This window comes from Puma concolor, chromosome C1 (assembly GCF_028749965.1).
Source record: "Puma concolor isolate L17-30 chromosome C1, mPumCon1.1.hap2, whole genome shotgun sequence".
NCBI classification, from domain to species: Eukaryota; Metazoa; Chordata; class Mammalia; order Carnivora; family Felidae; genus Puma; species Puma concolor.
Genome location: NC_141674.1, coordinates 220,626,108 through 220,644,593, shown reverse-complemented (window position 1 = coordinate 220,644,593; position 18,486 = coordinate 220,626,108). Strand labels below are relative to the sequence as shown.

At 49.8% G+C, this 18,486-nt stretch overlaps 1 protein-coding gene across 7 annotated transcripts in view; it reads right to left on the bottom strand.

Annotated features, from left to right (window-relative positions):
- Positions 1–6,396: 6,396 nt before the first annotated feature.
- Positions 6,397–18,486, bottom strand: part of IFT54 (intraflagellar transport 54) — a 61,070-nt gene continuing 48,980 nt past the window's right edge. For 6 of the 7 annotated variants that reach the window (XM_086720096.1, XM_086720097.1, XM_086720098.1 and 3 more), the window contains 2 exons: positions 9,696–9,919; positions 6,397–8,039 (listed from right to left, as the gene is read on the bottom strand). In XM_086720096.1, the coding sequence (XP_086576222.1) occupies positions 7,874–8,039; positions 9,696–9,919 (390 nt within the window). In that variant the 3' untranslated portion in view covers positions 6,397–7,873. Of the gene's footprint in view, positions 8,040–9,695; positions 9,920–12,583; positions 13,104–18,486 lie in introns of those variants that run through there. The other variant, XM_086720101.1, reaches the window with a different exon arrangement.

Genomic DNA, 18,486 nt, shown 5'->3' with positions numbered 1-18,486 from the left:
CCCTGAGATATTTTCCCCATGACCCCGGGATCATGACCTGAGCCAAACTCAAGGCTCAGACACTTAACCGACTGAGCTATCCAGGTGCCCCAAAATAGAACTATTTAAATTTTTTAATGTTTATTTATTTTTGAGAGAGAGAGAGTGAGCAGGGGAGGGGTAAGGAGAGAGGGAGACACAGAATCCAAAGCAGGCTCCAGGCTCCGAGCTTTCAGCACAGAGCCCGACATGGGACTCGAACCCACACACCATGAGATCATGACCTGAGCTGAAGTCGGACGCTTAACTGACTGAGCCACCCAGGCACCCCAAAATAGAACTATTTTAAATGACATAAATATATAAATAGTATGATAATAAATGTGCTAAGAAATAACAAAAACATCTATAAATATGATCAATGCAAAGCATTCTTCAATTATTTTCTTCTAGTAGTCTCATGTTTTTAAGTCAATTTTTTTGGAACTTATTTTTGCATGTGGTCCGAGGCAAGGTTATAACTTTATTTTTGCCACGTGGATAACCGTAGGCTTCAATACCATTTACTCTCACAACAATCTGAACCGCCTGTTTTGAAATACCACATTTATCAGAAACGAAATCCCCAGGTTTACCTCTGTGGTCGGAAGTTCCTGTGCTGTTTTATTGATTAATTTATGTTTTCCCATACTTCGTTTTAATTACAATAGCTCTGTAGTATAGCATCGGCTTAAATTTCTTCCATATCCCCATTGGACTTTTTTTTTTTCACTGCATTCAATTTACAGATTGGTTTGGGGCGGTGGAGGGCGTCTGCACCTCAGTCCTCCAGGGTTGCTGGCGCTCGGGACCATGACAACGCCCAGGGCCCGGGGGACCCGCACCTGACCGGCCATCGGGTGGGGCGGGCAAGCGGCTCCTCTGCCTGGGGAAGCCCAGAGTCTCACTGGCTTCTCACTGCCAAGCCAGAAGGGCCTCACTCACTTTGGGAAGACAAAACAAATCTTCCCAGAAGTGCTGGGCCCCGTTAGCTCTAACGGGCCCCGTGCCCGGCTTCGAAGCCGCGAACCTCTGGCAGGCGTCTCTGTTTTCAGTGCCACCACCCGGCAGGCAGGAGCCCCCACGTGGGGGCCAGCCGGCCATGGCAGACCTGTGCCTTTCCCTGCCCTGTTTATCCCCAGGCTCGAGGACCAGGCAAGGCTTTCCTGCGAGACTTCAGCTCAGACCGCCGTCCTGTTCCCTCCCAAGAAAATGCTAGTCGTGGGCTCTCTAACCGCACAAGACTGGACTTGCATCTGGACTTAACTGCGTGTCTGTGGCACATTTCAGTAGGCGCTTCCCTCCGCTAGTAGAAAATCAAGTGTGAGAACCTCCGCCCACAAGGGGACGTGGGCCGACCAGCTGGGAACACCCCATGGCTCCTGCCAGGCCCCCCGAGCCTGAGGGGGCCATGACCACAGGCTCAGAGGTACAGGAGGGGGTGTCCGGGCCACATGGACCCCAAACCCCAAGCTCCACTCCCAGGCCACCGTGGCCTTCTTCCCACCAAGATCTTGTCTTTGCCTTGGGGGTTTCTTAAGGGAAAGGGAAGCCTCTGTCACCAGATGAGAACAGTTCATCAGGGCAAAAGGCACCTGGTGGGGCGCCCGCCCCCCAGGCCTCACCAGACTGTCCTTCTCTGCCAGCGGAGGCGAGGTGAGGCGAGGACCGACACAGGGCCCAGGCCGTGCGTGTCACCGGCTCCTGCCCCCCTCCCCCCCCCCGCCGTCTCCTCCCCGTGGGCGAGGGGCACAGTCCCATCGATGACCCCAAGGCCCGTCGTAGGGAAAGCAGGCCTGTCGTGCCCCGCGGGCCAGCAGGCCAAGCTTCTGGCCTGGGCTCCTCCCTTGTTACGCTTGAAACCCACACCCGTCCACCGACTATCGCTGATACCAAACCGTCTGTGCTTCAGCAAAATGCGGTGACCCAGGAACACGGCACAGAAGCCGGCGATGAAAAGTCACCCGAGCGTCCGGGTCCCGGTTTTGATTTTCGAGTCTGCCAAGGGCCTTTCCAGGTAGGGTTGGATTATGACCCAGGAGGGGACCATCCATCCGAAGTGACAATGGGGAACACAGCCCGGCCGGGAACGCGGGCTCCCTGGGCGGCTGCCGGCGGGCAAGAACGTGAGTCCCGGGGGCCGTGGGCGGCGGGGGTCTGCACCCTCCTCACAGGTGTCCTCCACACCGTCTCGGAAGGCACCGGAGAAAGCTTTCACCAGTGTCCCTCGTGGTGCAGAGGTGAGGAAGGGAGCGGCAGCCTCTGGCAGGGGACGCACGGCTCCCCGCACCGTCAGCCTGCGGCACTCCAGAAGCACTGGGGGACCACGCCCCAAGGACAGGCACCCACAGAAGACTGGGGTAACTGACAACACGGCGGGGGGGGGGGGCCCATCCCTCACAACCAGACGGCAAGCACTGGGCGACAAGAAACAGGGATGATGAATACGTAACAGAACTAATCGATGAGTAACGAGCCCCCCAGGCACCCCAGAGCACACTTGAAAAGCAAGGTGTGCAACAGTGTATACGGCATGCTCCCCTTAGTGACTCTGTGTGTTGTGGGGAGTAGAAGAGTGAGTACTCAGTCCGCTTGCTTTTCCCTAAAGAAACAGCGCGGCCAACGGGATGGCTGCCTGCAGGGGCAGGGACGGGAGGGAGGGAGGGCTCCGTGTGGTCTCCTTCCTGCCACTTACGTTACTGATCCGTGTCAATAGATCACCTCTTCAAAAATAAAAAGACCACCTTAAATGAAACTGTAGAGCCGTGTTTTAAAAATTATAATGATGCCACACACAAATACACAAAAAACTGGAATGATTAAGGATAATGATACATAAAAGAAACGGTAAGTTTCTTTTTAAAAAAAATCATCTTCAGGCACCCGGGAGGCTCAGTCGGTTAAGTGTCTGACTCTGGATTTTGGCTCATGTCATGATCTCGTGGTCACGAGATCGAGCCCTACAGAGGGCTCTGTGCTGACACTGTGGAGCCTACATGGGACTCTCTCTCCCTTTCTCCCTCTGCTTGCGCTCTCTCTCTCTCTCTCTCTCTCTCTCAAAATAAATATTTAAAAAAATTTGAACGTTTATTCATTTTTGAGAGAGAGAGAGAGAGAGAGAGAGAGAGAGAGACAGAGCGTGAGCAGGGGAGGAGCGGAGAGATGGAGATCCAGAATCGAAGCAGGCTCCAGGCTCCGAGCCGTCAGCACAGAGCCCGACGCGGGGCTCGAACCCACAAAGAGTGAAATCGTGACCTGATCCAAAGTCCCACGCTCAACTGACTGAGCCACCCAGGTGCCCCTCAAAATAAATATTTAAGGGGCGCCTGGGTGGCGCAGTCGGTTAAGCGTCCGACTTCAGTCAGGTCACGATCTCGCGGTCCGTGAGTTCGAGCCCCGCGTCAGGCTCTGGGCTGATGGCTCAGAGCCTGGAGCCTGTTTCCGATTCTGTGTCTCCCTCTCTCTCTGCCCCTCCCCCGTTCATGCTCTGTCTCTCTCTGTCCCAAATAAATAAATAAACGTTGAAAAAAAAATTTTTTTTTTAAAAATAAATATTTAAAAAATAAAGTATATTTAAAAATATTAAAAACTCATTTTCACACAGCACAGTCACAGGGTGCCCTGCTGGGCTCTGGTGGGAGCCACGATCAGGCCGTGGCCCAGGGCCAGCCGGGCCTCGTCTCCCAACGCCTCCCAAGGTCGCAGAGTCCGGCTTCATGAGACAACACGGGGGTTTCCACGGCGCTTCCAAGGCCACGCAGCCCCCGTCACGTCCTGATGCTTCCTGCCATCTTTCACTGCGGCAGGGCTGGTTCCGATTCACGTTCCCACGTGCTGAGTCGGTTCTCCAGTGTGTGGGTCCGGCCCACGCACTCAGGCCGGTGTGAGTCACACAGACCCGCCTGCCACAGCTTCCCCCAGACAGTGGTTGGGAAAGATGTCCAGGAGGCAGGCCCACAGGCAATTCCCTCCAGGGCAACACCATTCACAGACATGGCCTCTTTGGCGAGGTCCTTCCAACCGATGACGAATCCGGACATTCCCACATCTGTCCCCAGGGGAGCGGACACCTCGCCAGATGCCTGAGGTCTAGACAGCACAGCCGCGATCTGGCTCAACAACCCCACCGGCTGCAGAGCCCACGAGCGCCTGACGGCCCTCGACGCCCCGACGGCCACGTGCCACCACGCACGTCCTGTGCCGTCCCTACCAGGAAGGACGCTGGAGAAAAGCCAGAGCCCGTTGGGGCGGGACCACCCCCCACGGGGGAGCAGCAGCGCCCGTGTTCACACCAGTGTCCCCCGGGGAGGGAGCCCCGCGCACACCAGCTGGTAGCGTCCAGCCGGGTACTGGCTTCGAGGAAGGCTCTGAAGGGCAAACTTAAGTGCTTTCTGATGTTACGGTTGTGGCGATGGCGGCGCTAAAAGGCTTTTTCTGAGACCCAAGTGGGAGACGTGAGAGCACAGTGAAGGACAAAACAGACGACGTGAGGGTGACTGATGAGCCCGGAGGCCCTCCGTCCTGCGTGCCCTTGCGACTGCCTGGCAGGTGACAAGGGGGCGGGGGCCCGAGGGCGCCCTGCTGGCAGCTCTGGCCCGGGGAGGCCAGCGTGGGTTTTGATCTCACTGGTCTACAAAGCCTGGACCCCTCCCCGGCTAACCGGGCACAGCCTCCGTGTCATTTATGGACTTCACGTTTTGAACCCCGTTTTCTTACCAGAAAGATCTCCTTGCTTGGTTTAAGAAGCTATCAATTTGGAACTCAGCTCTAAATATGGATTTAAAATTTTTTATAGTTTCAAAGCCATTTAAATGTCTTTTCTCTAGCTGAATTTTAAAAAAGTCTTTCCCTGGGGCGCCTGGGTGGCTCAGTCAGTTAAGCACCGACTTCGGCTCAGGTCACGAGCTCACGGTTTGTGATTTCAAGCCCCGCATCGGACTCTGTGTAGACAGCTCGGAGCCTGGAGCCTGGTTTGGATTCTGTGTCTCCCTCTCTCTCTGCTCCTCTCCCGCTAGCACTCTGTCTCTGTCTTGCAAAAATAAATTTAAAAAAAAAAGTTAAAAAAAATGTCCTTCCCAATCTCCCTTTATGAAGACGCTCGTTAACAAACAAAAAAGGATGTCTTGTAGGGCCTCACTTCTGCCTTACTGTAAGGCTTGTATAACTATACTTATCAAAACACCTCTTAGAAAAATATAAAAGTTTTTTATTTATAAAGCGCATCGCAGGACAGCTAACCTCAGAGCCCAAGTGCAGGCCCCAGCTGGGCTCCGGAGCGTGACAGGAGTTCTGGCCTCTGCCGCTAGGGGGCCTCCGCGACTCCCGTTCTCACTTCCACCCTCTGCTGCGGACCACGTGGAAGCCTGCTCCAAGGAGGCGGTGCTTGGCTCCTCGGAGGCGTGGCCACGGAGGCGAGGAGGTGAGCGGCTCTCTGCATCGCCGGCGTGGGTAGAAGATTCCGGAGCTGGGCTCGGAGTCCAGCTCTGAGCGGAATGTCTTCCCCATCGGCGGGAACGGCTGAGCACATGGTCTTGCTGTGCGCGGCCTCGTTTGAGCCGGATTCTTGAGGAAGCTCGAGCAAACGGGTCACCCTTGGCCCGTGACCTTTGACATCTACCTGTTCATTCGGCTGCGGGTCCCCGCCCTGCTGGCCCTGCTTTCGCTCTATGCCCTGACACTGCGCACGGACGGAAGATGCGTCTCAGTGAGCCGGGTGCAGCTTAGCGATCAAGTCCAAGTACACTTCAGGGGACCTGTCAGCACGGAATGCAATTCCAGGCCACCCCAGATCCTAACCCGCACTTCGTGCCACTAAATGACATCATCTTCACAGATTTCAGTCGTTACTATTTTTTTAAGTTGCTTACTGAAAAGAAAAATAAGCGTGAACACGGGAGCAGAAAGCTCAAATTTTAGTCCTGAATTAATTTTTCCAAAGCTTTACGCATTCTCTTCGAATGTAAATTAGCGTCAGCTCAACTTTTAAATTAAAACTCCTGCAGTGTGACTTCAGTACTTCCTGGAAATGTCTCAGCCAAAGTAGAGGAAAACACTTAATGATCTCCTTTGTGTATCTTCTCAAAGTAATGAATAACCTGAGGACTGACTGTGCCTATGATAAGATATGGTCATAATCACATGCAGAGACTTTCTATAACTTCATGAATGATCCTGAAATTTCTGATAAATGCTTACCTGGCTTATAAAACCTCGATTTACACAGAAGAGGTGTAAGTGTCATGGTATGAATGAAAAGATAAATTTCCCTGAACTTTCTTCACCAGAAAAAGCAAAATACGCACATTTGAAAATAAAAAAACCCCCAAATGCTTATAAATGTTTTTTCCAGGTGTGAACTGAATTGCACAACCCATACGCTTCTAGCAAAAATATGTGATCGTTTTTAATGATTTATGTATAAAATAAAAATAAATTTTATGATACAATTTGATAAACTACTTCATACAAAATCTGCCTCACATAAAATGTATGCAATTTTTTTGCAACACAAAAACTCTATTCAGATATACAAATTCATAAAAGGCAGACATCTTGAAGCAAAACAGTCCCTGTAGGGCTAAGTCGTTCAACTCAGTAGGAGAGAAGAGAAGTGTACGAAGGACAGTTAACTGGCCGGCCGCCCGCCTCCAACAATGTATTCAGCACAATCTGATCACACAATTTAACGGTGCGCTGTAGAAACGAGGAGATGGCCCGTGTGTGGAAACGGCGGAACTTAATCATCGGATGTCAAGCTTATTCAGCTTGGAAGATCACGTAACTACCTTAGAAAAGGACGTATTTTGGAAATGCCAGGAAGAAAACCTACCCATGCCATTCGTGCTAATCCTTAAAGAAGCAAAACTCCTCAGGCAATTCTAGCGTTTCAATGGCACTGCGTGGTTCACACAACAAATATCTAGAAATAACGGTATCGGGACCCAGAACCCAAGACCTGTGAGTATGTCTCTGACCAGGGGACAGCCTTTACGTACGAAGTTAAGACTTTCGTAAATGTTGACGATATCGTATGTGAAAAACTAAATATAAACCATGTTTTTAAAAAGCCTTGCTTTAAAAAACAATTTCCCAAAAAAATGGTAACATCAAAAAAATGGGGTCAACTGGTGCATCCTTCGAAGTCTTCCTGCCTCCCAGGGACGCACGACTGAGCGCGGAAGAGGGAAGAGGCCGAAGCCGCGGGCGCAGGACAGCGAGGCCCCCCACCCGGGCTCACTGCTGCCTCCGTGGGGAGAACCCGGGGGCCAGACACCCACCAAGGACACACTGAAACCTCCTCAAATCTCTGAACTTTAAGGCTGTAAACACAAGCCAGAGGCAACAGGGACCCATGAGAAAATGCCCTCGAGCAGCGCGGGCCATGGGTAAGAGGTTTAAAAACCTCCCGCGTGCCTCCTAGAGATACAGGCTCAAATGACCCCTCTGCAAGGGGGATGAACTCAAAGTCAACCTTGCTCATCAAAGTCGACCTCGCTCTGCATGTAAGTGCCAGTGCCCGACTCGAGGCCTGAGACCTGAAGACGAGGGACGCGGGTCTCCCTCGGCGCGCCAGCACCGCTCGCCTGCTGGAGGATTCTGGCACAGAGCTGAGCACACAGGCCGCAGCCGAGACACGGAGAATACGCGTGTGGGAGTCCCCTCCACGGGCCACACGCCCGCGGGAGGAAGGTACGAGAACATGGCCCTTCCGGGCGGGAGCGAGCCTGCGCGTCGGTCAGAGGACACCGAAAACTTCATTTTTTTCGGGAAACTGAGCTTAGAGAGGAGCGAGGCTCTCTCTGCCTTTTTATTCTCGGCCCGAGGAGGGCGGGCGGCTTCCGAGACGTCCGAGCATTCACCTTCTGGAACTCAGAGTGATGCTGCACACCATTTTCTGGATCTTCTCGTCGTTCCTCAGGATGTTGGCCTTCACGGCGCAGATCTTGTCCTGCTGGTCTCTGATCAGCTGCTCCAGCTCCGCCAGCTCGGCCTTCAGGGGCTCCACGGCACAGTCCGTGATGCTGGCGGGAAACAACACAGGGGCTCGTGAGGACCACGCGGCTCCGCGGACGCGCGCTTCTTGACCAAAACGACGCAAGAAGACAAACGGAGGTTATTCACGGCATCCACAGAAAAGGGCTAGGAGTACGAACACGCTCGGGTGATGACACGGAGGGACGAAAGCCCCACGCCTGGGAACAACGGGGGTCACAGCCTCACCGCGACCCGAAGCGGAGTCAAATGTGAAATTATACACAGGAGCCTAATGTGTCTGAAGTCTTTACGTGACGTACGCTGCAGAGAGCCCTGGGGACGGCGCGGCCACCAAGACCGCCACGCCGGGCAGCCCTCCGCCTCCCTCACCTTCCTCCAGGGGGAGGCTCACCCAGCTGCAAGGGCTTCCCCCCAGAGACCCTCCCTCCGGACTCCCTTGCCCAAAGCATGAGGCCTTTCAGTGCTGGGTTACGTGCCAGGAAAAATCTAGAACATACTTGGGAAGGCAGAGGTCAAATCAGCCTTTCCCTTTAGTATTTTTTAAGCATATCGATACAGAATAAATACAAAAAGAGTGATGGTGTCCAACCATCCTCCATAAAGCAACATCAGTTTTGCAAAGGAAGAACCATCTGGGTGCTACTTTTTAGTACGTTAAACGAAACGTACAAAGTGCTAACAAATGACCACGCTGGACTCGGCACCAAAAAGTTCTCGGTGATTTCCTAACTCCTGTCGTGCTGGAATTTAAAATCTTAAGGAAATTTTTAAGAATAAGCAGACTAATAAAAGAGTATAGCTTCGTTATAACACAGCTTATTATACGGGCTTAGAGATATATCACTGAGTCCAATCAGATACTTTTCTGGAAAAAAAAAAAAAAACATTAACAACTGATATAGTTTCATGCTGGGATGATTATAAATACAAGAGTGTCAAACATTTCCCTAAGATAAATCTCTCTTTAGCGGTTCTATTTCCTTCACGGTAGCAATTTCGAAATGAGTTCACCTGCATTTATTTCTTCTGGAGTAAAAAGTGAAAACACTGCCAAACTACAAACAGTTACAAAATTGGGGGGGATTGTGGCAAGACACATAAAAAAATAATACCCATACTGCACGGTTCCCCATAGTTTTTACTGCCTACGTCTAATTACGTGCGAAAGGTAACTCCAAATCTTTCCTACTTGTTACAAAGAAGTGCATGTTGCGGTATGAATGCAGAAGACACCGCTTTTGGGGAGGGTGGTGGTTTCCTGGGAGATGTCCCCCCCGGCCCTGGGCAGATGTGGGGCCCCCCTCCCCAGCCCCATGCCCCGACTGACCTCTGTTCCTCCTGCAGGGGAGATGTCCCCCAGGCCCCGGGCAGAGGTGAAGGCTCCCCATCCCCCCCGGGGCCCTGGGCAGATGTGGGGGCTCCCCATCCCCCCGGGCCTTGGGCAGACGTGAGACCCCTCGCCCCCGCCCCCTCACCCCTGCCAACCTCTATTCCTCCTTCAGGGGAGAGGTCCCCCGGGGCCCTGGACAGATGTGGGGGCCCCTCGCCCCCTCGCTCCTGCTGACCTCTGTTCCTCCTGCAGGGGAGATGTCCCCCAGGCCCCGGGCAGAGGTGAAGGCTCCCCATCCCCCCCGGGGCCCTGGGCAGATGTGGGGGCCCCTCACCCCCTCGCTCCTGCTGACCTCTGTTCCTCCTGCAGGGCCTCGGCGTGCTGCTTGTTCTCACGGTGCCACAGCTGCAGCTCGTTCTGCATGGCGTCCACGTCCTCCTGGATGTAGTCCATGATCTTCCCCAGGGGAAGTGCGCTCTTGCACAGGGTCTGGATGGACACACGCAGCTTCTCGATCTCCTTGGAAACGATGTCCTTCTCCTTCTTCCACGCTGACTCAGAGACAAGCAATTTCTCCTGTGGTCAGGGGGGAAAACAGGAAGAGAAGGAAACATCCTCATTTCTGCGGGCCTGCCGAGGGCGGAAAGACACGGGAGTGGGGACAGTACTGGCTCGGGACCCACTGTCCTTCCTGTGAACGTGACACTTGGGCCAGCCGCAGCCCCGAGCCATGGGAGCAGGTACACTGTGCCCACCGGGGGTCCGTGCCTTCCCTTCTCAAGGGTAGAGGGGTCTTGACCTGGAAGGCTGTCTGAAGGGCAAATTTCTATAAAGTAAGATTTATTCCCCAACTGACCAGAAACTTAGAGTTACTGTTACCAAGGCTTAGGGACACTGATGATTTTCCCAGACAGACTGGCAGAAAAGGGATCTGACCCTGCACCTCACTCCTTGAACGGGCCTCTTTTCCATCTCAAATGACACCGTAACCCAGCTCGCCAGGCGAAAAGAGGAAGGGAACCCTCCAGAGAGGAGGAAACCTGGCAACGTGGAGGGGAAGGAGAGGAAGTCTGCAAGCAGGGCATGGCCAGCAGCACCAAGCCAAGCGGAGGGTCAGCTGGAGAGGGTTGGACTGAGCTGGCTGGTACAGAGGTCAAGGAACCTGGGGCCTCGGTGGGAATCACTGGTGCAGAGGGTAGGGGGGAGGTCTCACACAGTAGCAGGCAAAGGAGGGAAGGAGACAGAGGCAACTGGAAAACTTCATTCAGTTTTGGCCAGGAGTTGCTAGGCTCTTTGGCAACCGACGTTTACAATTCTCTTCATATGAGCTTTTATCACAGACATCTCTGAATTTCAGAAATTGACGTAAGTGACAAGAACCAATGAATAGTTTGGCTTCTTGGAAAACCGTTCCCAGGATAATGGATGCTGTTTAGGAAGCCCTCCCTGGATGTTCCCACTCCACAAGGCTGGCTAAGGTGTCACTGCTTTACTGACTTAGAGTATGAGTCAAATGCTGTTAATTAAATTATAACTAATTAACTTGTTTTTATCATATAACCATTTGTGTTACTTCTAATGCCAGTTTCAGACTGTAGGATCCAGGAGGGCAGGAGCCCTGTGTCTGCATCCACTGTGGCCCATATAGGTTCTCCTTAAATATCTGCCAAACTAACAAATGAAGTGACCGAATAGTCTGCCTCTCAAGATTCTGGCTCCACTACCTACTGAACTTGGACAAGCATGTGGAAAGTCTTAACATAATGCCTGGCACACAGAAAATGTTAAATAAACATGAGTAGAAACGAAAGGTAAAACTCATAGAACTAGTAAGAGTTAGGCAAGGTTGCAGGATATAAGATAAATATACAAAAATCAATTATATGTCTATATATTGTCATCACATGGACACTGAAATTAAAAATACAGTGTCATTTACAATTGTATACGTAAACAAAAGAGAAAAGTATCTAGGTGTAAATCTAACAAAATATGTGTGGAACTTGCATAAGAAAATTACATAATGTGGATGAAAGAAATCAAAACAGATCTAAATAAATGGGGAGACATACCATGTTCCTCAACTGCAAGATTCAAACATCGTGAAGATGTCAATTCTCCCCAAATTGATATACAAGTTTAATAAAATTCCTATCAAAATCCAAACTAAATTGTTTGGAGACACAGAAAAGATTGTCCTGAAATTTATCCAGAAAGACAAAGGATCTAGAATAGCTAAAATATTTTTTAAGAAAGAAATAAAGAGGGAGCAATCAGTCTATCTAATTTCAGGACTTATTATGTAGCTACAGCAATCAAGACTGTGTGGTATTGGCAGGATAGACACATAGACCAATGGAACAGAATGAAGAATCTAGAAATAGACCCTCAACCAAGTATGCCCATCTGGTTTTTGACAAGAGTGCAAAAGCAATTCAATGAAAGAAATAGAGCCTTTCAACATGTGGCACTGGAGTAACTGGATATCCAGAGGGGAGAAAGGAACCTTGACCTAAGTCTCATTTCTTGTACAAAAATTAACTCAAAGTGGGTAATGGACTTACATATAGAACGTACAAGTACAAAACTTTTAGGAAAAAACCTAGGAGAAAACCTTTGGAATTTATGGCCAAGCAAAGAGTTCTCCCACTTGACCCCAAAAGCATGACTCATTAAAGGAAGAGGTGACAAAGCTGACTCTGTCACAGTCAAAAACTTTTGAAGACCCTGTTGAGAGGCTGAAAGACAAGTTGGGAGAGAGAACATACTTCCAAACCGTGTATCTGACAAAGGACTAGTATCTAAAAAATATAAACTCTCGAAACTCAATAGTAAAAAAGCAAACAGGAAATCCAATTAGAACATGAGAAAAGACACAGATAGACATTTCACCAAAGAGGATACACGGATGGCCAATAAACTCATGAAAAGATGTTCAAAATCATTACTTATCAGGGAAATTTAAACTGAAGCTACAATGTGGTGTCACCCTACACCTACCAGGGTAGCTTTAAGAAAAAGGAGTGACAATACCAAAGGCCGGTGAGGATGCAGAGAAACTTGATTACTTGGACATGGCTGGTAGGAATGTAAACTGTACAGGTTTTGCAAACAGGTTTTGGAAAACAGTTGGGCAGTTGCTTGAAAAACTAACATGCAACCAGCAGACGACCTAGCAACTGTACTCCTGGACACTTATTCCAGAGGAATGAAAAGTTATGTTCACATAAAGTCTGTACGTGAATGTTTACAGCAGCTTTATTCAGAGTAGCCAAAAATTAGAAACAACCCAGATGCCCTTCAACAAGTGAGCAGTTAAAGAAACAGCGCTACACTCACATGTGGGACAACACTCAGCAATAAAAAGGAACGAACTGCTGATTCACGCAGCCACCTGGCTGGTTCTCCAGACAGTTATGCTGCACGAAAGCGGCCAATCTCCAAAGACTACATGCTCTATGACTGCATTCACAGAACGTTCTTGAAATGACAACATTGTAAAAGTGGAGAACAGTTAGTGGTTGCCACAAGCTGAGGAGGGGGTGAGGTGGGAGGGGAGGGAATAGGCGTGGTTGTAAAAGGGCAACAGGAAGGATCCTTGTGGTGATGGAACTGTTCCGTATCTTGACTGCATCAAGGTCAATATCCTGGTATGATATTGAACATGGCTTTACACGACGTATCGGTGGGGAAAACGGAGTATATGGGAAATCTCCAAAGGCCGGTGAGGATGCAGCAAAACTCGATTACTTGGACATGGCTGGTAGGAATGTAAAATGTACATTATTTCTTGCAACTGCACGTTGAGTCTACAGTTATGTAAAAATAAACTTCACTGACGAAAAAAGTTAGTGGCCACACAAATGCCTTTCAAGTAAAATGCTAAATGACCAAAATGAACTCAAGACAATAAAAAACTACTTCTCAAGGGAAAAAAAAAAATGCTGTCTTTATTATATCCAGATTAGTAAAACTCTGACTTAGTTGAGCAATTTAAAATTCTACTAAAACCCATTCATAATGCTTAGTAAATAATTCCCACGTACTTGGCATTGTGTTGAGTCTGATACAAAACTGTTTAGGGTGCAGAGCTTAGCATGGCTAATATGTGTAAATGTGCGATAAAACAGGTGAGTTGCAAGGGAGACAAAGACACTAAGGGGTTATCTGGCCAAGCTCCCTATTTTGGGTCACCGTGTCAAACTCCCTCATAGCTCTGAATCACAGCGCCAAGCAGAATTGGGAACACTAATCTTACGTTTATAAGTTTATTTTTAAGGGGTTAAGAATTCAAAACAAAATGCATTTGGGCTGGGATTATGAGTGGGGAGAAACTTTTATCATTGCTGCAAACACACTGTGGCAAAACATCAAAATTCTGGCATTAAAAAAAAAAAAAACCAACCAACTACTTCCATCTAAACGAACATGGCAGGGTGGGGTGGATAAGCCAGTGATTATTTGCTCTAAAAGCACACCCCTCTGACGACAGACTGATTTATACACAGCCCGTAGAGCTGTGTCAGCAAATTTCCAGACAAACGTAACATTATAAACCCTTGTTTTATAGACTTTTAATACGTATAGTGAAATATGAGAATCTAGCACCGTATCCACCACCCAGGAATCAGTCACACGAGCCACGCTCAATTTCTGGGAACACAAGAGGAAGATACAGTGAAACTCCACCATTCTACGTCCACTACCGAAACGACGGGGAACACAGGGAGCCTTTGGGGAAACGCGCGGGCCAGCGGTCGGAACACGTGCTCTGCACGTACGAAGCCTCGCCACCTCCTCACTGTACGGCCCCGGGAGCCTCACTTGACCTGCCTGTAGCTCAATGTCCTCACCATAAAATGGAAATAATAATATTTACCCTGTAGGTAAGATTAAATGGGATCATATAAAATAGGCAGCCCGGAGCCTCGCACGTAGTAAACCTTCAATGGGCGTTAACCGTTGCCATAAATTTCTCGGACAGAAAGAACGGAAGCACGAGCCCCTGCGGGACGAGGCCTGCGTGCTCTGCCTCCAGTGCGGCGACGTGGCCCTTCTCTCTCTCGGGCGGACTCGTCAGCTACAGAAGACTCGAAGTCGGGCCTGCTCTGAGCACTCTGTTCTGAGCTCTCCCGGCACGTACCAGAAAACATGTGCGGGTGGAGCGGCGGCACCAACTGACCGGCTTCAGAGAGACAGGATCGTTCATCGAGAATACACCCTCCTCCCCGACACGGTCCCGTCCCCAGCTCTACTTTGTAAACATGTAAATGCCCCGCTGCCACGAAATCAGATCTTGAAACTCTCTGCCGGGAGAGCACATCTCCGGGCCACACTTTTCTGCCGCACTCCGGCCACGGCCTCGCTCTCCATGGGCGACGCGCACGGAGGTGGCAGCGGCGGGTCCCGCGGGAACACAAACCCACCGGCCTGTGGCCTCCGGCTCCTCGTGCAGGCTGCACACTGTTTACTCAGCTGCCTCTCCGGCAGGAAGGACCTCTGACAAAGCGTTTCGGCGTCTGGCTGCCCACTTCGCACATGTGCTTCAGAAAGCGTGAGTTTCCAAGACTTTCCAGGTGAACGGCTGCTTGCTTCTGGGACTTCATACGATTTGCATTTACCGCACGCACACTTGTCCCCAGAAATGTAAGCGTTTGTGTTTATGGCGACTTTTTAAGTTTATGGTGATTTATTCTAAGTCAAATAAATAAGAACCACTGACGTGAAAGGTTTGTTCCTTTAAATTTTGATCGCAATGCTTCACCAGAAGAAAACGTTGTTTTTAAAAGAATGCCTTAGGAGCCTGACCCTTAGGCACTGCCAGAAGTGTCTCAGGAGCAGGATTTAGGGTGCAACACGAGGGCTGTGGCATGTGCACACTGCCTTCCACTCCGTCTCTGGATCCAAGGGGTCACGAACGCTGCCGGGCAGAGCTCTACCCTACATTAAGCAAACCCAATAAACAAAGGCCTGAGTAATGTCGGGTGGGGAGAGGGAATAATAAATCAAAGAGTGTGAGTATTTGCTTTAAATAACATACTCTCCCATGACCTCGGGAACTGATTTACGTACAACCTGCCAAAAGTTCATTTTCTTCGTAAGCCGAGAGTGCCTGCATCCGAGTTACAAGAGAAAGGCAGAGATCGACAGAGTAACTATTCCGAGTGTCCCGTTCATCCAGAGATATTCTACCGCCAAGCTTCTCTGTCAACCAAACACGTGTCCCTAGCGTGGGTCAAACCCGATCCCTTGAACGCACAGTAAAATAAAACAGTCTGCCATCAGATGTTTTAACCTTTTTGCACACATACAAAAAAGCGCATCAAACATAAATGGTATAACAAAATGCTAAAGTGACTCCAGCAGCCTTCGCCTGGGTCAAGAAAACCAACCTTCCCAGGGTCCCCAAAGCCCCAGGCTACGACCACGCTGCCCTCCACGTGGTCCACTACTGGGTCTGTGTGCACCTGCGTGTTTCCCTGTGTGCCCGTCTCCCTCGTAGGGCGCAGACGGAACCACACAGTACATTTCCGCACGTGTCTGCCTCTTCTGCTCAACGTTCTATTTAAGAATCAACCATGTAGCTACAAGCACCTGTATACTGTTCATTTGCATTGCTGAACAGGTATTTCATCACACAAATATACCATGATTTTATTCACCTGCTCTACTGCTGATGGACATTTGGGTTGTTTTTGGTCTGGGGCTCCGACAATAACTATTTAGGAGAAGTGATTATTCTGAACAGCTAAGTAATGAGTCGCTACTACAAGTGTTAGACCACTGTGGACGATCTTATATATGTCCCAATGCACATGTGCACAGGACTCTCTGGGATGTGCAATGACCAAGGGCATTGCTGGGCCAAAGGGTGTGTAGGTCTTCACCTTTGTGACATAACGTCAAAGAGTTTTCCATTTAATGGTTGTACCAACTGACAGCAAATATTTTTCATGAACCGGCATTTTGTTTCTGTGCATATAAAAGAACATCAACTCCTATGGCATTTCCATAATCTGACAGCTGCGGGTAATATCTACTCAATTATTTCACGGGCAGCGGAGAGAAAACCGCCGGCACGTCAGGAAGGTGCTGTTAAGAGAAACCTTCCAGGAGAAGCCGCGTGCCCGGACGGGGCCACACAGCCACGCGGGCGACGACCCGCCTCTGCCACTTACGGCCTAACAACCTCAGACACAGTAACTCTGTGACTCTGTTTCCAGGCCTAGGAAAGGAGGATGGCGCTTATCTAATAAACTACGGTCAAGTTAAATGACGCGATGTCTGTAGCTCCTTAGTCGTAACAAGTGCTCTAGAAACGGCAGCTGTCGTTCTAGTGGTCTCTGACTGAGAACTGGTTGGTAAACTTCCACGGGAGGAAAACGCACGCCACAGCATACCTCGTAGCACCCGGCACAGAACCAGAGCTCGCTACACGTTAGCTCCTTCCACAGACACTGGCGGCCGTGGACGGCGGGGGGCGGGGGAGGAGCCGTCGTGGAAGTCTGTGGCAAGAACGAGTGAGGAGGCTCGGCCTGAGGCCCAGCGGGGTCAGCACAGCGGCTGCAGGTTAGGGACAGCACAGAGGCGACGGCTCTTCAGACTGGCCTTTCTGACTTCCGTGAAGATTGGAAACAGTTTTAAAGCCATCTTTTATCCCACAGGGAGCCGATCTGACTGACAAAGCCAGCAGGCAACAGGGAAATGCAGAGCTCCAGTTGTCAGCCCCGACAATCTCTCCTCTACTTAAAGTAACCAGAGTCATACTGGCCTAAAACTGGTCCTTTCAAACATTTTGATGAAAAGCTATTCTCACATATTTATTCTCAGATGAACCGGAGAATATTCTTTGCCAAGCTCCAGAACATCCACTGAGTACTTACTGTCATTCCATTAAATTTATACAGTAAGTCGAGGGAAAGAACATCCCTATCGTATTGATTTTCCCACCCAGAAACACTCTCTTGACTTTTTCCAGGCCCTTTGCATCTCTTGGTAAAATTCTGCGGCTTCTCAAAATAGTTACTATAAACTTCTTGTTAAATGCGTGGCTTGGTAAGTTACATTTTTGTTCCCAGTTCTGAAGAGGAACTTCAGGCACATTATTTTCAATGGGTTATTGCTGACTTGCAGGAAAAACACGGACTTGGGATATTTATTTTGTCACTGGCCACCCTATGCATTTTTTCTCTAACAGTTAACCTTTTGGGGATCAATTTCCTTGGCAGACTGCTGTCATTTCAATTAATGATGACCCCGTCTCCCCCCCGTTAAAGAACTCCACGCCTCGCCTCTTTCTGTGCTGGCTAGGGCCCCCAGAATAGTCGGACAGGGTTGTGTTTCGCAGCCCTGTTCCCGAGTCTGGTGGGAACACACACAGTCGCTCGCTGCCACGTAGGGTGCTGATGGGGACACGTGCTCTCCTACGGAGGCACCTTCCCACTCCCAGGTCACTGCACGCTCCAGTTGCAAAGGATGCTGAAGTTTATAAACACCATGTCTTCTTAAGAGGCAACACACTCACGGGGCGCCTGGATGGCTCAGTCGGTTGAGTGTCCGACTTCAGCTCAGGTCATGATCTCATGGTCTATGGGTTGGAGCCCTACGTTAGGCTCTGTGCTGACAGCTCAGAGTCTGGAGCCTGCTTCGGATTCTGTGTCTCCCTCTCTCTCTGCCTCTCCCCTGCTCACAGTGTCTCTCTCTCTCTCTCTCTCTCTCTCTCTCTCTCTCAAAAATAAACATTAAAAGAAGATAAAAAAAAAAGAGAGAGAGAGAGAAATAACACACTTACTAGTGACTTTTTTTGGTTCAAGAATAGTTTCTTGGGAGGTAAGCCATGGTCAAAGGGTGCTGCAACCACTGACCTCCACCTGGTTTTAGCTGAAAGGCTGCCTCTTCCCTGGATGTGGCGGCAGAGATGAAAAGGAAATGCTATTCATGGAAACAGAACTATATTTATCTGATAGAGGTGGATCTTCAGTCCTAGAACATATTCTAGTTCACTCTTAATTATATAAAATACATGATTTAGGAACAAAATATTAGTTCCTAACCATGATTTCTAGGGTTCTATAATTCTGTTAAAATATCCCAAGGAGACTCTGGCCAGAATGGAAAGGCTGGAGCTGAAGTAGGAAACAACT